We start from the raw sequence: 19,411 nt of genomic DNA on the forward strand, positions 1-19,411 counted from the left end.
TATGATGTGAACTGGAGACCCACGCCTGTATCAGTATCTACTTTTCACCCCTTCTGGATAACCAGCTGCCAGCTGGCTGTGCTTTTACCACTTAATGATCTTGGTTTTCTCTCTCTACTCTCTGACTTCACAGGCTCTGTTAAACAGTCAGTATTATGATTCTACAATAACGAAGCAAAACAAAGTATCAACCCCACAGTTTTATTGTAAAGAACAAAGCATGAAAAGTCAAATTTAAATGTACTCTAAAACCTGAAAAACCCACATCAGTGTCTCTCATATGTATGCTAAAGTGCTTGAAATCACAATACTCTTTAAGTTTTATATTATGTTCAGATGAGGAAAAAAATCCAGTTCTGATGCATTTTGTTAATAATATACAGGAAAACAATATAATTTAAATGCAGAAATGCTCATTTGTTAAAAAGATACACAGGGTACATTTATACATGGTTCAAGTATAACATAGAGGATGTTTTCTGTATGTTTAACACCTTCAGTTGATTGACAACAGGCATTCCTTCCCACACCTCTGTGTCAAGAAGATTCAGTGTCTGGGGTAAAGATGAGCCACACAGAATACATTCAGGTGACTGAGTCAAGTACAGTCCCTTCCCACATAACCCAAGGATACCCTGGATTCCTTCAAATGAGGAGGATTACTTTTTCCAAAGGAGGAGAGCGATTTTGGTATTTTTCACTCTGGTGTTCATTGCTCAGCGTCACGCCTTTCTGGAGTCGACTGTTACTTCGTCCTTGGAGGACGATCAGTTCTAGAAAGACATGAAGGGCGAGGTTCTCCTTGAGTTATTTTGAGCATACTCCATCGACACTCTCTTCAAAAAGCTTGGAAATCGGTTTGAATGAAGAGATGTAGAAATGCATTTAATAGGAATAAGGGGCCTAATAGTTTATTATTTGCTTCTGTCTCCTATTAAGCTAAATGGTAATGTGATGACTACTTAACCTAAGAACCAGGGACTTCAGAAGACAAAGATGACCCTGAAAGAGGATTCACTTTAAGAAAGCAACGAGGAGCAGAAGACTGTGTTCTCCATCAACGAAGGCGCTTTAACACTGAAACAGAAATAGCGAAGGTTCCGATTGTCCTTTCAACACGGTGAAAAGGATGGACTGTTTCTGTAAACCTCACAGAGAAAACACTCACAGTTCTCAAAATAAAAAATCTTCTGAAAAATCCTAATTCTTAGCAGAGAGCCGTTCATTATGAAGAGTTATACTCCCACTGCTGTCGAAATATTTCCCTGGGGATCTGAGGTCCCTGTCTGTTGCCTCATGTTTTGAAACATCTGGAGGTGTCAACCTTGACAACACACAAACTGTTATGCATCATCTCTACCCCTTTCACTTACATGTACATACAACAGCGATTTATTGCCAAAAAAGGAAATATAAGCAATTCAGTATCTCCCCCATATCACTCATTGAGTGGGACAGAAGTTCATGAAAATAATTTTTTAAAAAGCCACGGTAAAGTAAATACCACAGGGTTACAAAAGGTACAAAAATCTGTGAAACATTTAAAATGAATTTTAGAGGGAAATCGTAAACTTTTACAGGTTTTTTGTTACTTATGTGAAATTCTTGCCCCCAGTGGGAAGGAGGGCGGGGAGGGCGGGGAGGCCTTTTTTATTTTTTTTCCCTCGTAGCCTGTTTTCCGCCACCTGGAGCCTCACTTTTCTACACGACTGGACCCTGCGCCTGAGTCAATGTCAAGGTGCTGATGGGCCCTGGCAGGGCCCAGCTGTGGGGTCTCATGCAAAACGCCAACACTGCCGTGGGGGGTGACGCTGCTGTGCTGCAAAGGGTCAGGCTAGGAGTTTCAGGCCACTTGAAAAATGCCTAAGAAAAGGTTTTCAAGAAGTACTATTTTTGGCGATGTAATTTTAAAACGATTTCTTTTTAAGCCATTACTATGCAAAACTACTAATTACGGTCCCAGACATTCCTTCTCATTTATTTTGAGGGAAAAATGTCAATTACAAAATTGCTCTTTATTTACCTTTGAGGTGTGATGATAAAGCCATATACTAACTTTAAAAATAAACATAACAGAAAGGATACCTCTTAAAGGGACCGGCCCCTCCCAGAGTCGGCGTGGAAGGCTGTGCGCGTTTTTCTGTGGAATCCGCTGTCGCCCTGCTCACAGCCCTTGGGTGTTGGCCCAGAGACAGGCAGAAGCCACGTAAGAACTAAACCTCGTTTCTTTAAAATTGTGTCTCTTGTGTTACTCAAACTCTGCTTGAGTGTCCTTTTTATTCATCGGCTTGGATCCCAGGGGCTGCCGGCCTTTCCAGCAGCTCAGGAAGAGCTCCTCCCGGGCTCAGCTGCTTAGCACACTGCTGTCTTCACTGCACTGAGATGTACGGGTTCCCAGGGCGGCCACTTCAAGGGGCCTGGCCTGGTGGGGGGTGTGTCTCTCTCTCTGGACATCGGTGGCATCACCGTTACAGTTATACTACACAAAGTGGATAAAACTTTAGGGATAATAACTCTGTGGGCATTACCTTTTAAGGTCATGGTTTTATTCACAGACCCCCAAATCGAATTTTCTCCCAGTTTTTACTACTTGTGAATAATTTGTTAAAGTGAATATTAATCCTTGTAAGTGGTTATTAGGCAGGAACATCAACCCTTATTTCCTGCCTGTAGTGAATGCCTGAAGATCTGAGGGCAGAGGGCTACCCGGATGGATGGATGAGTGCTCTGGAGGCCGGTCCCACACGGCCTCGTGGAATAAAGCAACGTGACTCTAGGCTCTGTGTTGTCGCTGACCAGCTCTGGGAGTACTTGATCTCTCTAATCCTGAAGTGTTCCCACCTATAAAATGAGAAGGCGGGACGAGTCGGCTCAGTCTAACTAAGTCATGTCCCGGGTTGCCGGAGTGTGTCAGAAGCATGGCCTCATGGAAAAGGCAGTAAGAACAAATCGCTCGATTGGATCGTTCTCTGGTTCCCGATCACTGAACCACGGTAAGGGCCTGGTGCAAAACAGGCTTGTGACGCCTCCCATTGAAGAATTTCCATGTCTCTGAACAGCCACGCCACCAAAGACGTGCTTTAGCCTCAAGCAAACCCACCTCTGGTCCCCCAAGTCACCCAGAACCACCGCCTTAAACCCTTTCCATGGTTTCTAAATTCTTCAACCCCTTTCCCCCTCAAGAACTAAGTCGCGCATCAAAAGGAGGTGTCCCTTGGCTGGCCTGGCTGAAGAGTCAGATAAAGGGAGTGAGGTACTTGCTTCACGAGTTTCTTCCTCCAGGAAATCAGGGCAACACCACTGTTGGCTGGTGTTCCACCAGGGCCGACACCAACCAGGGCCCTCGGATCACACGAGGGTCCTGACAGGCCATGGCTTTGCATCTCGGCCACAACTGGGAATAAAACCCAAAGCTCTGCTGAGGCAATTTCACTGCTAACGATGTGCAAAAAGCCTAATTACAGGACCTCCTGTATGATGAAGACGTAAGGTAACTAGCTAACACCACATTTGTTTAACTTTCTCATACAACATCAAGCTGGAAAGTTACTCATAACATTTGGTCTTTGAAAACCGCTGCGTCTCGTTTCCCTCGCATTTTGCCGTCTGTGCCGTACTGGCTTTCACCTCCCGTGGGCCAGTCGTCTGACACTACTACCCCTGCTCACAAAGGAGCGTAAAGCTTGCCCCAAACGCCCAGAAAGGGCTTGTTCTTTCTCTCCCCTTCTGTTATTTGCATTATCTTGGTCAACAAATACTTTCACAAAAACATTCCAAGCCACACAAAGCCCTCCTCCTTCTCTGAAATTCCTTCCATTTCCTGAGAGGGGGATGGGCACGGGAGAGGGGAGGAGGCGTTGGGAACCAAACAAAGACGGGTTTATGGTTACTCTTCAGAGGTAAGGGACCACTGCAGGGTTTAGGTGGCCAAATAAAAAGTACAGAATCGCATTGCTGTTTGCAGTCGTTATGACTATGAGGCCAACACTTCGAAATTCACATCTGCCCAAAGTACCTCCAATAACAAGAATAAAAATGCAAAGAATGAAGTTAGTCTAGGCTAATCTTTCCGAACTGTAAAGAAGGTATAATCCCACAATTTAACACACTTCTCAGGGCTTTGTGTATTCTCTTTCCAGTTAAGCCAAACTCCTGGGGTTCAGTATTTTAAGTATTTGAATTATATCTTCATCTTGTGCCGATAAAAAATTTTTGGAAAAGTGACTCAAGTCATATGAATGAAACCATTTGCAACTTAAAAAATACAAGTGAGGACCGTCCCCGTACAGTAGGTAGAGCTGTTTACGTTCACATGCCAAGGGTCCGCCTCCAGGGTCCATGGCTTGGACCCAGCAATGCATTCTGGGTTCCTTTGTGATTCCAGGAGGAAAAAAGCCCGGCTGGGCTGCCCTCTATTCACATGTTTGCTGGCTTCTTCCTGACTAGCACCACTCTTCCCCCCAACTCCCAAAGCTTTTAAGCTACTTATTTTAAATCACAGGAATCTTCAATCTAAGAAAAGTATCTTATTAGAGTAATATAATTTCTTAAAGAAGATAGCATATTTACACACATCTAACACATGAAAATACTCTATCTGATACTAAATTCCTGGTTCAAACGAACTACAATACAGCATTTTGCCTTGTCTGTGGTGTGAGGACTGCTCGTGGGCGGGGGCAGGGTGCGCCGCCCCCTGCAGCGGCCCACTGCCTGTCAGACAAGTCCGAATGGGTCCCAGACGGGAGGTCAGGAGCAGGGGTCTGGACTGAGTGTCTAGCCAGCTGGGTTACACGTCCACTCCTTTGATGAGGGATCCTTCTAAGACTATGGTGAAGTCCTGAATGGTCTGCAGAATGCGGATGAGGGAGTTGACGGTCATGCGGTCCCGCAGGAGGGCACTCTCTTCATACATTCGGGTAATGGCAGGACACTCGGCTAACAGCGGAATCCACTGCGGGAGCAGGCGGTCCCTACAGGCCCAAACAGAAATAAGTCCTGAGTGCGGCTGGCAGCTGGCCCTGCTGCGGAACAAGGCACATACTGCAGCTTTCCACGGGAAGGTGGTGGCTTCCTCAGCAGAGAGGAAACCGAAGTCAAGGAGCTGGGCATTTACCGGTTACAAAGGTGCAGTAACAAGACAGTGTGAGCCAGTGGGAACACCCACCAAATTCTAAAAGCAGACCTGGGCAAACAGGCCATGGGAATTTCTGCACATTAAGGAAATTCTCTATTCGGATTTACCACTTTTAAAAAGAGGCAGAGTGAAACTGTGGACTTCCTTTCTTCTGGGGTGTTACTTAGGCATCTGTGGCAGGGACGCCAAACTCTACTAACCTTCCGGAAAGAAAGACTACAAATAGTAGGGACTTAATAGTAGGGATTAGCTTTAAAAAAACACAAAAAACAACTTACACAAATAACAAGGTAAGGAACAAAATCAAAGCAGAACGCTAAGTAGATTTTATAAACCAAAAGAGGGGTTGCGTTGGCCTAGTAAATCAGAACAGTGAAGATGTAAAAGATGATAAGGATGGTGTTCAAAAGGAACTTTAAGAGCACAGCTGAAACTGGGCCCCTTTTGTTAAGAAGAAATTTAGAACTCAGTTCTATAAACCAGTTGTTTCAGGAAGAGGACAAAAACCCCAGTCTTCAGTGTTTTTTGATTAAACTCTGACATTAACTGGCTGTCTCTAAGTACCAAAGATGTCCTTACTGAACATCCTTCGACATGCCTTCTACTGCAAAGACAACCGTAACAGACAACCTGCATCTCTCCTTGGGGCTCTACAGTTTAGAAGGAAACAAACAGTGTAGACACAACTTCCAAAGGTTTCTGTGTTTCATTTCTTACAATTCTGAGAGCCATTTTAAAATTAATGAGTTTATATAGCTCATATTTGTCATTTTGAAGAAATAAAGGGGTAGAAAATTGTCTTCAAGAGAAAACTATATAGCAAGAATTTCGCAATGTTACTAAATTCACTATGGTGGTGTATGTACACCACCAAGCCCTACACGTGTGCACAACTATCCACGAACCTGCCTGCCACCCATTGCTGGAACCAGGAGACTGGACCGGCTGAGCGCCTGGGCTCTGGAGTGAGACTCGGGGTGAATCTTGGCCTCACCTCTTTCTAGCTGTGTGACCTTGGGAAAGTTTGTTAACTTCTATGTGCTTCATCCATTTTCTATTTTCTCCTCTATACGGTGAGGATACTGGTTGCTATTTCAAGTAGTGGTGATGGCGAACCACTACTTGGTTTCATTATTTCACTGGATTCAGTAGGATAATGTGAAGTACTTAGCAGTCTTTACCCAACACATAGCAAGTACCCAATAAACGGCAGTCTGGTAATGAAACCTGGAAGGAAAGAAACCCCGGAGAAGCTGGGGGAAGGGCACGGTCTGGTTTAACCCTCTCTGGACTCTTGTTCAACACGTAAACAAAGACAGTGAAAGTCAAGAACTGGCTTTACCGTGTTCCGAGGCAAACTAAAATCTGGAATTTGCCGTCCTTCCCAATATTCCTGGGTGCAGTATTAATAGCATTTACATAGTGGCAGAACGTTTTGCAGGATGATTTTGGAATAAGGACATCATCTCCGCTGTCCAGGATCTGGTCAGTGGTTTCAAAATAAGCAACCGCTCTCTCTGGGGAAGGAAGTCGGAATCACATCAAAATACACATCAACACTTCATAATAGAAAGATTAATCACTAGGTTTATTTTTGAGACACTAATGCTGTTTTCTTTGTATCACAGCCAGTGCTGAAACCAAAATCATTACTTTGTCATGGGTTTCACAATGAATTCGAGGTCCCTGGTTCATGGTGGCATAATATGTTCCTGGGAGTTTAGTTTCTAATCTAGACTGAATTTTAGAAGGCTGGAAAATGTTTACTTCTCTTTAGAATAACTTTAAGAAATGATCATTGGGAAAAAAGAAGGAAAATAAAAACAGACTCCTCTGTTAAGGCTGGAACCTCGTAGGAGTCAAGCAGAGACACTGCCCCGTCCCAGCTCCCGGGAGGCAGGCCAACGCTCTGCAGCAACATCTCCGAAATGAAGTGGGATCAGTACCTCTGAGAAGGAGGGGTGTGCACATATAGAAAGCAGGAGCAATAGCCTGGGCCTTCCAGAAGGAAAAAATATCATTTCCAGGGTCCTAATCTGTCCATTTTCCTTCTTTCATACAAAAATTCTTTAAAAATATATTTTATTTATTTATCTTTAGAGGGAAAGGGAGGGAGAGAAATATCAATGTATGGTTGCCTCTCGTGCGTCCCCTGCTGGGAACTGGCCTGCAACCTAGGCATGTGCCCTGACTGGGAATCAAACCGCAATCCTTTGGTTCGCAGGCCCCGCGCTCAATCCACTGAGCTATGCCAGCTAGGGCCCCCAAAATTCTAAATTAGATGAAATCAACTACTTCATCTAGACCTTATTTACAAAACACAAGCGGTTAATCACCCCTTGAAAGAAACTGGAAATTCTAGGAGAACTGCATACCAAAGTAAAGAAGAGAGCTTAGCAAGCTAGAGCAGCACACTCCTGTGGACCTTTCTGTGATGATGGAAATGTCTCCATCTGTAAGGTCCAACTGGTAGCTACAGGCTGGGTGATGAGGGAAGCGAACTTTACATTTAAATGAAATCGGTGCAAGTTTAAATAGCCACATGTGGCCAGTGGCTGCCGTATCGGACAGCAGAGAGCGAGAGCCATGCTTCTGAAACATGTGGTACCCGAACCTTCCCAACAACCTCCTACCTCATTCAGGGTCACGACCCAGGTCCTCCCAGTGGAAGACTAGAAGGCTCTACCCAACACCCCGCTCCCCAAACAGCCTTTCTCTCACCCTCACTCTGCCCGGTCCCTGACGGCCCTGCTCCTCCACGAGGAGGCCAGGTGCACTCCCACCCGGGGCACGAGCCCGGCCCTGGCCACAGCCTGCGTGCTCTCCTTCCACACACTCCCACGGCTTACTCTTCGCTTCCTCACAGCCTCTGTTCAAAGGCCGCCTTGTCAACCGATAAGCCTCCAGCCACCCCATTAAAAGAGCCCTTGCCACTCCGTGTCCTCTCGCCATGTCTCACTTTTTCCAGGTATCAGCGATCCCCTTCTACCGTACTAGATAAACTGCACGTTTGTTCTGTTTTTGTGTATGATTTGTCCTCCCTGATTGACCACGGGAATTTGTGCTTTACCTTTTTTTAAAACAGATTTTATTTATTTTTAGAGAGGGGGGGAGGGAGGAGGAAGGGAGACAAACACTGACACTTGAGAGATACATCAATCGGTTGCCTCTTGTTTGCCCCCAGCTGGTGACCTGGCCCACAACCCAGGCATGTGCCCTGACTGGGAATCAAACCGGTGACCTTTCTGTTTGCAGGCTGGTGCTCAATCCACTGAGCCACACCAGCCAGGGCTTGTTTTGTTACATCTTGATAAGTATGTTAAACATCGAGAATAGTGTCTGGAATATGGTGGACAGTATAAATATTTGTTAACTAAATGAAATGCAAGGATGGTGATTATTTGATATTTATTTAAAAAAAAACAACAACCAACAACACAGTCCCTTATCACTAACCCTTGTTTGCTCAATGCCTGGGTTTTTGAGTTTTCTAAGAAGCATCTCCATGACCTTGTAACAACATCCATCTGCCGACACTCACCTATGAAGTCCCAGATGAAGACGTTCTTGTGGAAGATGCGGGCGGATTTGAACCCGTGGTGGAAAACTTGTTCGAGGGCCGCCACCAGGCCGTTCTCCCCACACAGCAGCACCGTGAGGCTTCCTCTCTGTGGGACACGACACACGGGGCCGGAAGTTACCCGCCGCGCCCGTGTTTAAGAAACGCGCTAGAGAAACGAGTGCTGAGGGGAGCCATGAAGCACGGCTCTGCAGCTATTAGAAGGCTTACAAGTGAAAACTAAAACACCCTGATTTGCCTTGCGTATCATGATTAAAAGTGGTTTCAAAACCCTACTGTCTAAGTTTTACAGCTCGTCATACCTCTTTTTCAGGTTTGTGAAAATGTTTCACAATGTTGTTCACGGCTTCTCCGATCCCTTCTTGGATCTGCCCAGCATTGGGTTCTGAAAAACAGTAAACAAGGGTTGAATCCTCACAAGAGGGAGATAAACCAAACAACTATGGGTTATCAGCTGCGTCCACCTACGCAGGCAGCACTCCAACACGCGGGCTGGCCTTGCCAGGGGCTCCAAAAACTTGCCTAGGGTCAGTTTGGCCAAGCGAGAGGCATCTTGGAAAAGAACACAATGAAAAAGAATCCAAGGGACCCCTAGATTTAAACCCCAGCCTTACCCCATTAATCTATAACCCTGGTCAAATGTTTCACTCCGAGTTTGACTTTCCTCAATCTAAAATAGGGGAAACACACACGTCACGCATGGGTCGCTGGGAAAACTGAATGAGATATTAGGTGTAAATCTCCCGGCACGGTGCCTATCAAAAGTGCTAGGGTAAAATAAGCTTTCTCAAAACAGCACTACCGCACGAAACCGAACTGATTCAGAAGCTGTACAATTGGATAGGATGAGGTGAAACCTATTTCTTAGTTTTAAATCAGCATAATTAAGGTATTGCACACAACAAATCCAACAACTTTAACTGTGTGATCTGGTTAGCTTTGATAGCGATGTGGCCATGTAACCACCACCCCACAATCCTAACACAGAAAACTCCCACCGCCCCACCCCAAAAAGCGCCCTGTGCCCCGAGTCAGCCAGTCCTGTTCCCCAGTTCTCCACTCTGGCAGCTGCTGATCTGCCTTCTACCACTATTACATTGCTTTTTAGAACTTAATCCAGAAGGAACCCTACAGTACCTAGTCCTCTGCATCTGGTTTCTCTCACTAAGCGGCACGTTTTTGTGATTCGCCCAGGCTCTAAGACGCATCAACAGTTTGCTCCCTTTTACCTACAGCTGGGAAGTACCCCCTTGAGCAGGTGTACCGCAATTTGTTTATCCATTCACCAGCTGTGGACAGTAGGGCTGTTTCCATTCTTTTTTCTTTTTAAACATCAGTGTGTGGTTGCCTCTAGTGCGCCCGGGACCTGGCCCACAACCCAGGCACGTGCCCTGACTGGGAATCAAACTGGCGACCCTTTGTTTTGCAGGCAGCACTCAATCCACAGCCACACCAGCCAGGGTGGGCTGTTTCCATTCTGACTACATGAATGAAACTGCTATGAACATCCAGTGCATGTCTCAGCGTAGATATCTGTATTCGTTCCTCTTGGGTAAATATCTAAGAGTAGGATTGTGGGGTCAAGTACATGGTAAATGCATGTATACCTTCATAAGAAACTGCCAAACTGCTTTTCCTTCCACACTCCCACGAGCAACGTGTGAGCACTCCACTGTGCTCTATCCACAGCCACACTCACTTCCCCAGTCTTTCACGTTTGATCTATTCTGGTGGGTACATTCTGTGCATTTTATTTCTGACTACAGAAAGGATTTATGGATCAGGGGAGTAATTTAAGAAAGAATAGGGGGGGGTTTATATAACATAATTTTACTAGTGAATATATCGCCACGTGTTAACAGGTGGACTGGGATTAAAACTAAGGAAATTGCTTTGTTAATAAACCAAGGACCTCTTAGGTACTTCTGTTATTCTTACAGTTACTGTCCACAGCTAAAACCAAACCAAGTCACTGATAAGCGTTTGTAAACTTCCACTAAATCACACCGCCTCTGCATTAGCTTTCTGTGGCTCCTGTGACAGAATGCCACAACCTTGGTGGCTTAAAACAATGGAAGTTTATTCTGCCCCAGTTCTGCAGGACAGAAGTCGGTGTGAGCAGGGCCGTGCCCCCTCCCGAGGCTCCACGGAAGAACATGCTCCTTGCCTCTTCAAGCCGGTGGCCGCCAGTGAGTGTGCTGAGGCTTCGGGCCGCATCACTCCGGTTTCTGCCTCGGTCCCTGCACTGTCTTCTCTGTGTCTGACTTACCGCTGCCTCTCTCTCATCAGAACACCTGTGAGGGCACTTAGGGCCCACCTGGATAATCCGGGATAATCTCTGTGTCTCAAAATCCTTAACTTAATCACACCTTTTTCCAATTAAGTAGTATTTACAGATTCTAGGGGTTAGGATCTGATATCCCAGGGAGACATTATTCAGCCTGCTAAAGCCCAACTTAGAATAAATTAGGAGTTTACTGAATTAGTAAAAATGGCCTGTGAACACAGTATCCCTACCCACAGAACTCACTCCTTTATAAATAGTGTCTTCTGTCATCACTTCTGTATGAAGCTGCGGGGGGGGGGGGAATTTTTAGAATCTCTCTTAGAATAAGGGGCTCCAGACAGCTAAATGTGGCCATCTAAGAGTATGTAACACAACACTGTCCTCATTCCTCTTTGAGGTTTCAGGCAAAATATTTATTCATATTTCCATAGCTTAATTGAAACAAAGCATGCAATTGCATTAAATTTTAACATCTAAATTCTTCAGGCTTTTCATTATTTGTAATGTCTTGCCTTATTTTCTTCTCCTCCCTCCCTTTCTAAAGTCCCTTCTCCCAAATTAATTTTTTCAGCTTTCTTCTTTTTTATTTTTAAAAGATTTTATTTATTTATTTTTAGACAGAAGGGAAGGGAGAAAAAGAGGGAGAGAAACATCAATGTGTGGTTGCCTCTTGCGCTGCCCCCCACTGGGGACCTGGCCCACAACCCAGGCATGTGCCCTGACTGGGAATCGAACTGGTGACCCTTTGGTTCACAGGCTGGTACTCAATCCACTAAGCCACCTCAGCCAGGGCAGCTTTCTTCTTTCTAACCTCCCTATTATAATTCATAAATGTGACAGCTTTCTGTGAAACGGCCGTATGACACCTGCAACATTTGAGACATGTTGAAAAATTAAAAACCCAACTACTTACTGGTGACTTTTCCTGTTAGTGAAGTGATGCTAAGTCTCCTGGCCGTGGTGGGGGACTTCTGCTGCGGGGGCGTCCGGCACTGCTTTACCGGGTCCTCGTCGGCTGCCGATGCCATCAGCTCTCCAATAAGGATCCTCTCCAGGCTTCCGTCATCAATGCCCTTCCCCAGCCACCGCCCACAGGGGAACCTAGCAGGACAAAACACACACACACACACACACACACACACACACACACACACACTTCAAATCACCACTGTTGTACTAGCTTTATTCAAAACTTTAAAAATAGCACCATGGGTAAAGTCCATCATTTTAGTGCCTGTGGGTTGTTTCTTTTAATCATGCAAAATTTCAAACACGGAAAAGTAGAAGAACAGTATAACCAACACCTGTATTCTTACCACCTAGATGTAACATTTTGCTATACGCTTCGTTTTTGTTGAAGTATTTTAAAGTTACACACACTAGGGCATTTTACATCTAAAACACTTCAGTATAAATCTCTCTAAATAATGAAGGCATTCTCTCTTATGCATCCTTTACATAACTATAGATTGTTATCACACTGAACCTAATTAAAATAATTTTATATCTTCTCATATCTGACATATTAAAGTTTTGTGCTTCATTCTAGAAGAATATTCTCAAGAGGCTATAAATTAATGTCAAACTTAAAAGCTGCAGAAGAGGAGAAGGTGCCCAGAGAGCAGTTTCAGCTCTAACCAGCTCAGTCTAAAAGAGCCTTCCTCTTACTGAACTTGTTTTAAGCTTCTCTTTTTTCTTTCTATCAGAGTTACAGCAATCTTTTTCAATACAATAAGCAACACTTGTGACCTGAGGATTAGCAGCAAACACAATTTGTTTATCTAAGTATTTGGGGGGTAATTTTGTAACACATAAACAAACCATTAAATAAAACCACCCCCACAACTAAACTAAGATACAGAAGGCAGTGGGAAAGCCTTAGAAAGAAGACAATTCTTAACCTTTTCTTGTTTGAAGAGTCTCAAAATAAGAATTCTGACCTCCCAAGGACATTTACTTACCTGTATGTATGTCCTGTGATTTCATTTCTGACCATGACACAATCCACTAGCCACTTGGCTAACAGCCCCGAGTTATCATGACCAATCTGCACCGTGGTCAGCTTCCCCAAGTTCTGGCACTGCAGGGACAGGACCACAGGTTACTCAGTACCCGACCCCATCCCACTGCCTCCCAGCTCCACCTAACTCAACTGCAGAGGACGCACTCTGCCTGACGTGTGCTCTGCTATGCCCCGGAGAAGCATATGTGCATCTGATGAGCGAGAGACAAGTGGACATTAGCTACCTAATGAGGGGACTGCACAGGTGCCAGACGAGAGAAGTGAACAGGTGGTAGAACACTGGGAAGGAACAACGATTTCTAACCGGGGAAGCAAGGAACATCGCACAGACAGTGACTTGTGCCTTAAAGCATGAGAAGAATTCCAAGAACCAGAAAAAGGATGCAATTTAGACTCAGTTACAAAGAAATCAGAAAAACAACTGCAGATATTAAAAATCACTGACAGTTATTTTTCTGTTTCTAATAAAATACTAAGGTGAAACTGACCTCAAACTTGATCTACTAGAGGTCTTTGAAGCTGTTAAAAAAGAGCATAGTTATGAACATCTTTCCTGGCAAGAAAGTGATAATAGAAATAGTAAAAATAAATGCTGACTAAATTCTGATAAAAGATCACAGACCCCAAGTGCCTATGGAAGGCTGTGAAGATCAGGGCCATGAGTGCTTAAGGCCCCTGACTTCTTTGCATCGTAGTTGAGAGGGCGCCATAGCAACTCAGGTGAGGGAGGAGGCACCTTAAACTAGTGGGGGTTGCGGAGAAGGAAAGAAGCAGGCGATATGAGACAGACTTTGGAAACAGCAATGATGGGACTTACAAAGCAGTTTATGTTCCCTACTTGGAAGTCCAAGAAAGGCTAAGGTGCGAGGTCACTGGGCAGAAAGGGCCCAAATGGAGTTCTGGGTGGAAGGTGCTCTTCCTAGGTGGCACGTAACACGCGAACAGGACATCTGGTTAGACCACTGCCTTCCCGGAGCAAGAGCAGGCACTGCCTTCCTCCCACGGGCCAGGGTCAACCTGCACGCCAGGTCAAACACACGGGAATGCTTCGCCAAGTGAGCTCGGAACTACAGCACTGACAGGCCTTTTTACAATACACTTCAGAAATGTCACCATGTGGTCTAAATGCCATAAGCATGGATGTCAGCTCTCCTGTCCTGGTGGCCGCGTCCAGGGAGCACTTTGCAGTAAGGAAGAGAACCACTGTGGGGGAAACGGTTCGCGCTAAGGCATTCGAATCACGGAAATCACGGAACGGGACCTGGAAGAGGCCCACCGGCACCATTACAAGTGGAAAAACAGAGCTTAACAATGAAAACGGTAACAAAAACACAAAATAAACTTGCGTGTTCATGACAAACTTTAGGAATACAATCGCAAAAATGGTTGTGCATGCCTGCACGTTCCTTTATATTATCCGACTTAAGGAAAAATGAAAACGAGCAACTGGAATCCTTGTGTAGAACTACACACGACCCTTTCTCCTAAGAAGGGTGTAAGCTGAACCCACCTCGAAAGTCATTTCGAGGAGGTTTTTGGGAATCTGCATCACTCCTGTGTCTCCCAGTTCTCCCGACACACAGACCCAGGGGTTCGACGTGATGATCGCATTGCTCAGCTTTTTGATGGGGATGATCACTGACCTATATGGAATCACTGGAAGAAAAATGCTGAAATTAGTAAAACATTACAATAAAATTCTCCTGATAACAAATCAGTATGAAGAACTCTGTTTGCTTTCATAGATAATTCACTTTTTATGGCCCATCGAGATGGACTTAGACAAAAAGATGAGATCACAAGCTCTCCCAGTCTAGAAAACTAGGGAGGCTGCATCTGTAAGCCCTAAGTCCCGGCACTTGTGGTGGTTTCCCAGCACATACATCACAGTGTGCAGGGCACGTGTGCACGGTGTGTGTGCCACCACAGCGATGTCCATCACCACCGCAGGTGTAAACAATCGCAGGCCTCAGCCCCAGAATACCTGAGGCACGGACACTAACGGTGCTATATAGCATTTTCCTCATCTCAACATTTTTATTGATTTTTACAGGACTGAGTACAAATGAGCAAAATTCCTGGATAAGTTTCATATGAAGAAGGGGTGGTGACTATCCCTTGGGGCTGAGGGTCTTAGGCAGTGCTCCAAAGCACTGTACTTACAAACTTTCCCATCCCAATTTTACAGCTCAGTATGCAAAGCCAAGAATAACAACGGCAGGCACCTCCATTCTAGACACAACTTGGAAAGCTGTTAAAGTGACTCATGAAGGAAGGGGCCCCAGGAAAAGAGTCAAGACTTTTTCTCTTCTCTCTGGGAAGAGAGCTATGTGAAACCGGTTCTCCTGAAGGCTCTTCAAAGGCACCACTAGATGTCACTGTGCGTCCACTGTCAAACGCAGAATCACAATGCAGTTAGGTATTACAACCCTCCCTCCATTTTCCCTGAAAAAGTGGGGATGGCTCAAACACAGTAGCAATTTTTCTCCTTGAGGGTCATTCGTTTTCCTTTTCAAAAAGCAGAGTAGAATATTTTTTTGTTGGTATTCTTGTGATTTCTGCTCACCTGGCCACAAGAGGGCATGTTAGAAGCCCTCCTTGAAAGCACTACAGGTAGGATGGAAACCTATACTGGACGAGGTACCCAGACACCGCCCCACAAAAGGGGCTGCAGTCCAGTGTGGAAACTTAGATGAGGAAAACAAAAGGGAAAAATGGTTCATTTCCCTAATTTCATGTAGACCACTGTCTTTATGTTGAGTGAATAACCTCCCTTTCTGCCCTTTTTTTTTTTTGGCTGAAGGAAAGGAAGATATCAGGAAACACTATACTTTCACACTATACGTTCATGGTTTAGTAATCACAAGAATCAAATGGTTTTGAAACTGAAAGCAGGAGAGGGCAGTGCAGGACGGTTTTAGGTGCCGCAGGCCTCTGTGGTTCCTTTCAGGGACAGGATGAGAAGAGCTGCAGGGGATGTCCCTTAGGGCAGCAGTTCTGCGCCTGCCCTGCGAAGGGCCCGCAGACGCACAACCGTGATTTCTTCAGGTATGAAAGTAATATGGACTTAAGCTCAGAGTGTGTCTGTTATGAAGCATCTCGATTCCTCAGACTGAGTTTCTTACACAAACAGAAACTGCAGATATAAAGAAGACCTTTCATTTATTTATTTATTTAATCTTTCTTATATATTTTTTCCATTACCATTCAGACCCCTATATCCCACTCCCCCCAGCAATCACCACCCTGCTATCCACGAGTCTTTTCTCCTTCTCGCTCATTCCCTGCCCCCCAACCTCCCTCCCACTGGCTGTCATCTGCTCTCCCTCTATGAGTCTGTCTCTGTTTTGCCTCGTTAGTTCAGTTTGTTCATTAGATTCCACCTATGAGTGAAATCATATGGTTTTCATCTTTCTCTGACTGGCTTATTTCACTTAGCATAATGTTCTCCAGGTCCATCTATACTGATAAGGAGAATCTTAGGAGTCCTATTTCTTCTCTTTCAAAACTGTATATGACATTTTAGCTTCTCATACATGCAATAAACTAATAGGCTAACAGCAGCTTGACAGATATTATGGGTTGGCCCAATAACCATTTCTACTCCAGTTTTCCTTGTCTGCCTGGACCAGAGACTGGAAAACACAAAACCTAGACAGTTCTGGCCTGTGAAGTGGTAGTGCTGTTCACTGTTATTTCTTGGAAAGTTACGATTTCTAGCACAGATTCTGACCTTTTCCTTGGCATTCCTTTGCTCTCCCCGCTCGAAGGTGGGCTGAGAAAAGCCACCTTGTGACCGTGAGGGTTGTCTAGGAGAGGGACAAAGAGTCTGCGTGCGCACTGCGGGCTGCCTACCTCAAGACTTCTTGTTATGTAAGAAAAATAAAACTACTAATTTGCTTAAAGCAGTGTTTTGCAAGCTTCTGAAACTTGCAGCTGAACACAACTCCAAACTGATACAAGTAAAAATTCTCTAAACTAAGGAAGGGGACCTACTGCTAATAAGAATTAGTAATGGGGAAGAGAATAAACCCTTTAATTTAACTAAGCCATCTGCAATCAGCATTCCTTCCTCTGTGGACCTACACTGTCCATCAAGATCCCAAAGCCTTTGTGACTCATCAGAGTTTACTGATGCTCAGTTAAAGCAGTTTATTTGTGTCACGTACTGAATCTTTGAATTTATGTGTTTGGATAAGATGTAAGAATACTGTTTAGTAAAGCATTCCTTTTCACATCCACCCCATTCTGCACTGCAGACTGAGTGCACTGGGAGGCAGACGCTGAGTCAGAAACCAGCCTGCAGAATGCTGCTTCTGGGATCTACCTGAGAGGAGGAGGCGAGCAGGCCTGGCTGACCAGAAGTTGAGCTGTGATGCTGTTGTAACAGAGAGCTCGGCAGATCCCCCGATGAGTTCTGCGCCAGCCCTCTGATCAGCCCCAGAGGCCAGCTGGCCCTGGCAGGAGGGCTCCCCTGGGTGAGGCACTCCCCACGGGGCTGGGGCTGAGGACTGTCTTTCAGCAGCTGGGGCTCAATCTTCACTCTTTAAGGGAGATGGGGTGGGGGTGGGGAGTGCCTAGCTCTCTATACTATGGTGTGGTGTCACTTTTAGAAATATGAACTCATATTTCATCAGTCACTGAGCAACTCTTCACTTAAGAGTCAGTTCTCCGGACTTACTGATCGTGGTGAACACACTGGTGAAGCAGAAGTAGTCCACAGCGTTGAGGGAGAGGAGATGGTAAAGGAACTGTTCTCTTTCTTCTTCGCAACGTAGGAAAGCATAGCGCTTATAAAGCTTCCTAGGAAAGAGCAGGACAAGCACAAAACGACAGTACAGTATGTTTTTCATTATGTCTTCCATTAAAAGTAAACACCTCCCCTTACACAAGCTGTGTACAAACTCTAACCTGGAAAGAACAGACAATTCCCAAAAGTGACCGTGTACAGAGCTGACATTTTTAACCTGGTCAGTACCAGAGGAAAAACACACTGCGGACGGCCTGGTAGGGAGGGACGAAGAGCCTGCGTCCACGATGGCGCCATGGACTGCCCGGCTCGAGACCTCTCGTTACGTAAGAAGAATTAAACTACGGTTTGTCAACTTACGCAGTTTGCTTTGTGAGCACACAGGTCACAGAAACAGAAATGCCTCAAGAGGCCATCCGTTACCTGGTGAGGGGTTGGTTGGAGAGCAACTGCTTGAGGTGCTGGGACAAGAGCTTCTTTTCCAGAGACAGTCTTATCCATGCCCGAGCTCGTCCAACATCAGTCTTGATCTCGCTCATGTTTTGAATATGCCTAAAAAACAGCAGCAACAGAAAAGATGTAAATCCTGAGAATGACCTTGAACTGGAAAAGAACGCAGGGTTACAGCACTCTGTTCAGGTAAGTTCTTTTATATTTAAAGGAAGCAACGAGTCGCACATGATTTACGCGTGCTCAGGCTCCACCTGGATCCCACGTTTAGCCCCACAGCAGAATCACCGAGACAACACAGGCAGACAGACAGGCTGCCTCCTGAGATAGAGCATTTTACAGCCATTTATTCTTGCAGGTTATGTCCTTATTTCAGCCTCATAGATACCTGTAAACTGTCACCTGGTTATTCCTGACTCTAAGGAAAATAAAATAAATGGGCTGAATATTCAACTTTTTATTAAAGATATCTGTTCTATAGTTTAATTTAGTATCCGCCACAACTTTAATCCACTCAATTATTTGCAAGCAGCCCTAACAACACATGGAAAATATGAAATCTTACTTTCTGCGGCATCAGAAGACAAGCTGTATCGCACTGATAAATTCAACATTTTAAAAATCTGAAATACTTGGAAAATTATGTGGCTACAAAAAAATACCGTATGGCCAAGCCCCTAATGAGTGTTAGACGTGGCGACCAGTGTTCCGTGCAGAAGTCGCTGCTTTCCCCTGAAGGACTGGCGGGAGGCAAGCCTAAGGGAGGGGTAACCGTAAATCCACCCCAGGGAGTCGCTGAAGTCTTTGTAATTGTGACCCGCCCTTTCCTCCCCTGATTTTTTTTTTTGTCTAAAATGACTCATCCTAGCTGTAATAAATACTGCAATAAAACCTTCTGTCTGCCGGTTCTAAGCATTCAGAATAAGGAACAGCCTTACTCTGCAAAAGGCACACATAATTCTCGTCCACCCTTCCTCTCTCCATTTCTCCTTCCCTTCCTCCCTCTCTCCCTCCCTCTCAGTCTTCAGATCTGAAGATTTAGGCCCTCACCCCTCAGTGCTGATTTACAAGCAAACACTCTTGAAAAACAAGATGTGAAGCAGTACAGCACATCACGCAGGCGCACTGAAGAGGTGGCATAAACACAAGTCAGAACGAGATTTACGACAGACTTGTTTTATTTT

General features: G+C 45.1%; 1 protein-coding gene across 7 annotated transcripts in view; it reads right to left on the reverse strand.

Moving 5' to 3' along the window:
- Positions 1-182: 182 nt before the first annotated feature.
- DENND5B (DENN domain containing 5B) overlaps positions 183-19,411 on the reverse strand; it is a 165,659-nt gene continuing 146,430 nt past the window's right edge. For all 7 annotated transcript variants that reach the window (XM_053662189.1, XM_053662188.1, XM_037139755.2 and 4 more), the window contains 9 exons: positions 18,201-18,329; positions 17,709-17,830; positions 14,538-14,683; positions 12,966-13,084; positions 11,918-12,105; positions 9,020-9,102; positions 8,679-8,805; positions 6,480-6,654; positions 183-4,973 (listed from right to left, as the gene is read on the reverse strand). In XM_053662189.1, the coding sequence (XP_053518164.1) occupies positions 4,790-4,973; positions 6,480-6,654; positions 8,679-8,805; positions 9,020-9,102; positions 11,918-12,105; positions 12,966-13,084; positions 14,538-14,683; positions 17,709-17,830; positions 18,201-18,329 (1,273 nt within the window). In that variant the 3' untranslated portion in view covers positions 183-4,789. The remainder of the gene's footprint in view (positions 4,974-6,479; positions 6,655-8,678; positions 8,806-9,019; positions 9,103-11,917; positions 12,106-12,965; positions 13,085-14,537; positions 14,684-17,708; positions 17,831-18,200; positions 18,330-19,411) is intronic.

This window comes from Artibeus jamaicensis, unplaced genomic scaffold (assembly GCF_021234435.1).
Source record: "Artibeus jamaicensis isolate MK-2021 breed Jamaican fruit bat unplaced genomic scaffold, CSHL_Jam_final contig_233, whole genome shotgun sequence".
NCBI lineage: Eukaryota > Metazoa > Chordata > Mammalia > Chiroptera > Phyllostomidae > Artibeus > Artibeus jamaicensis.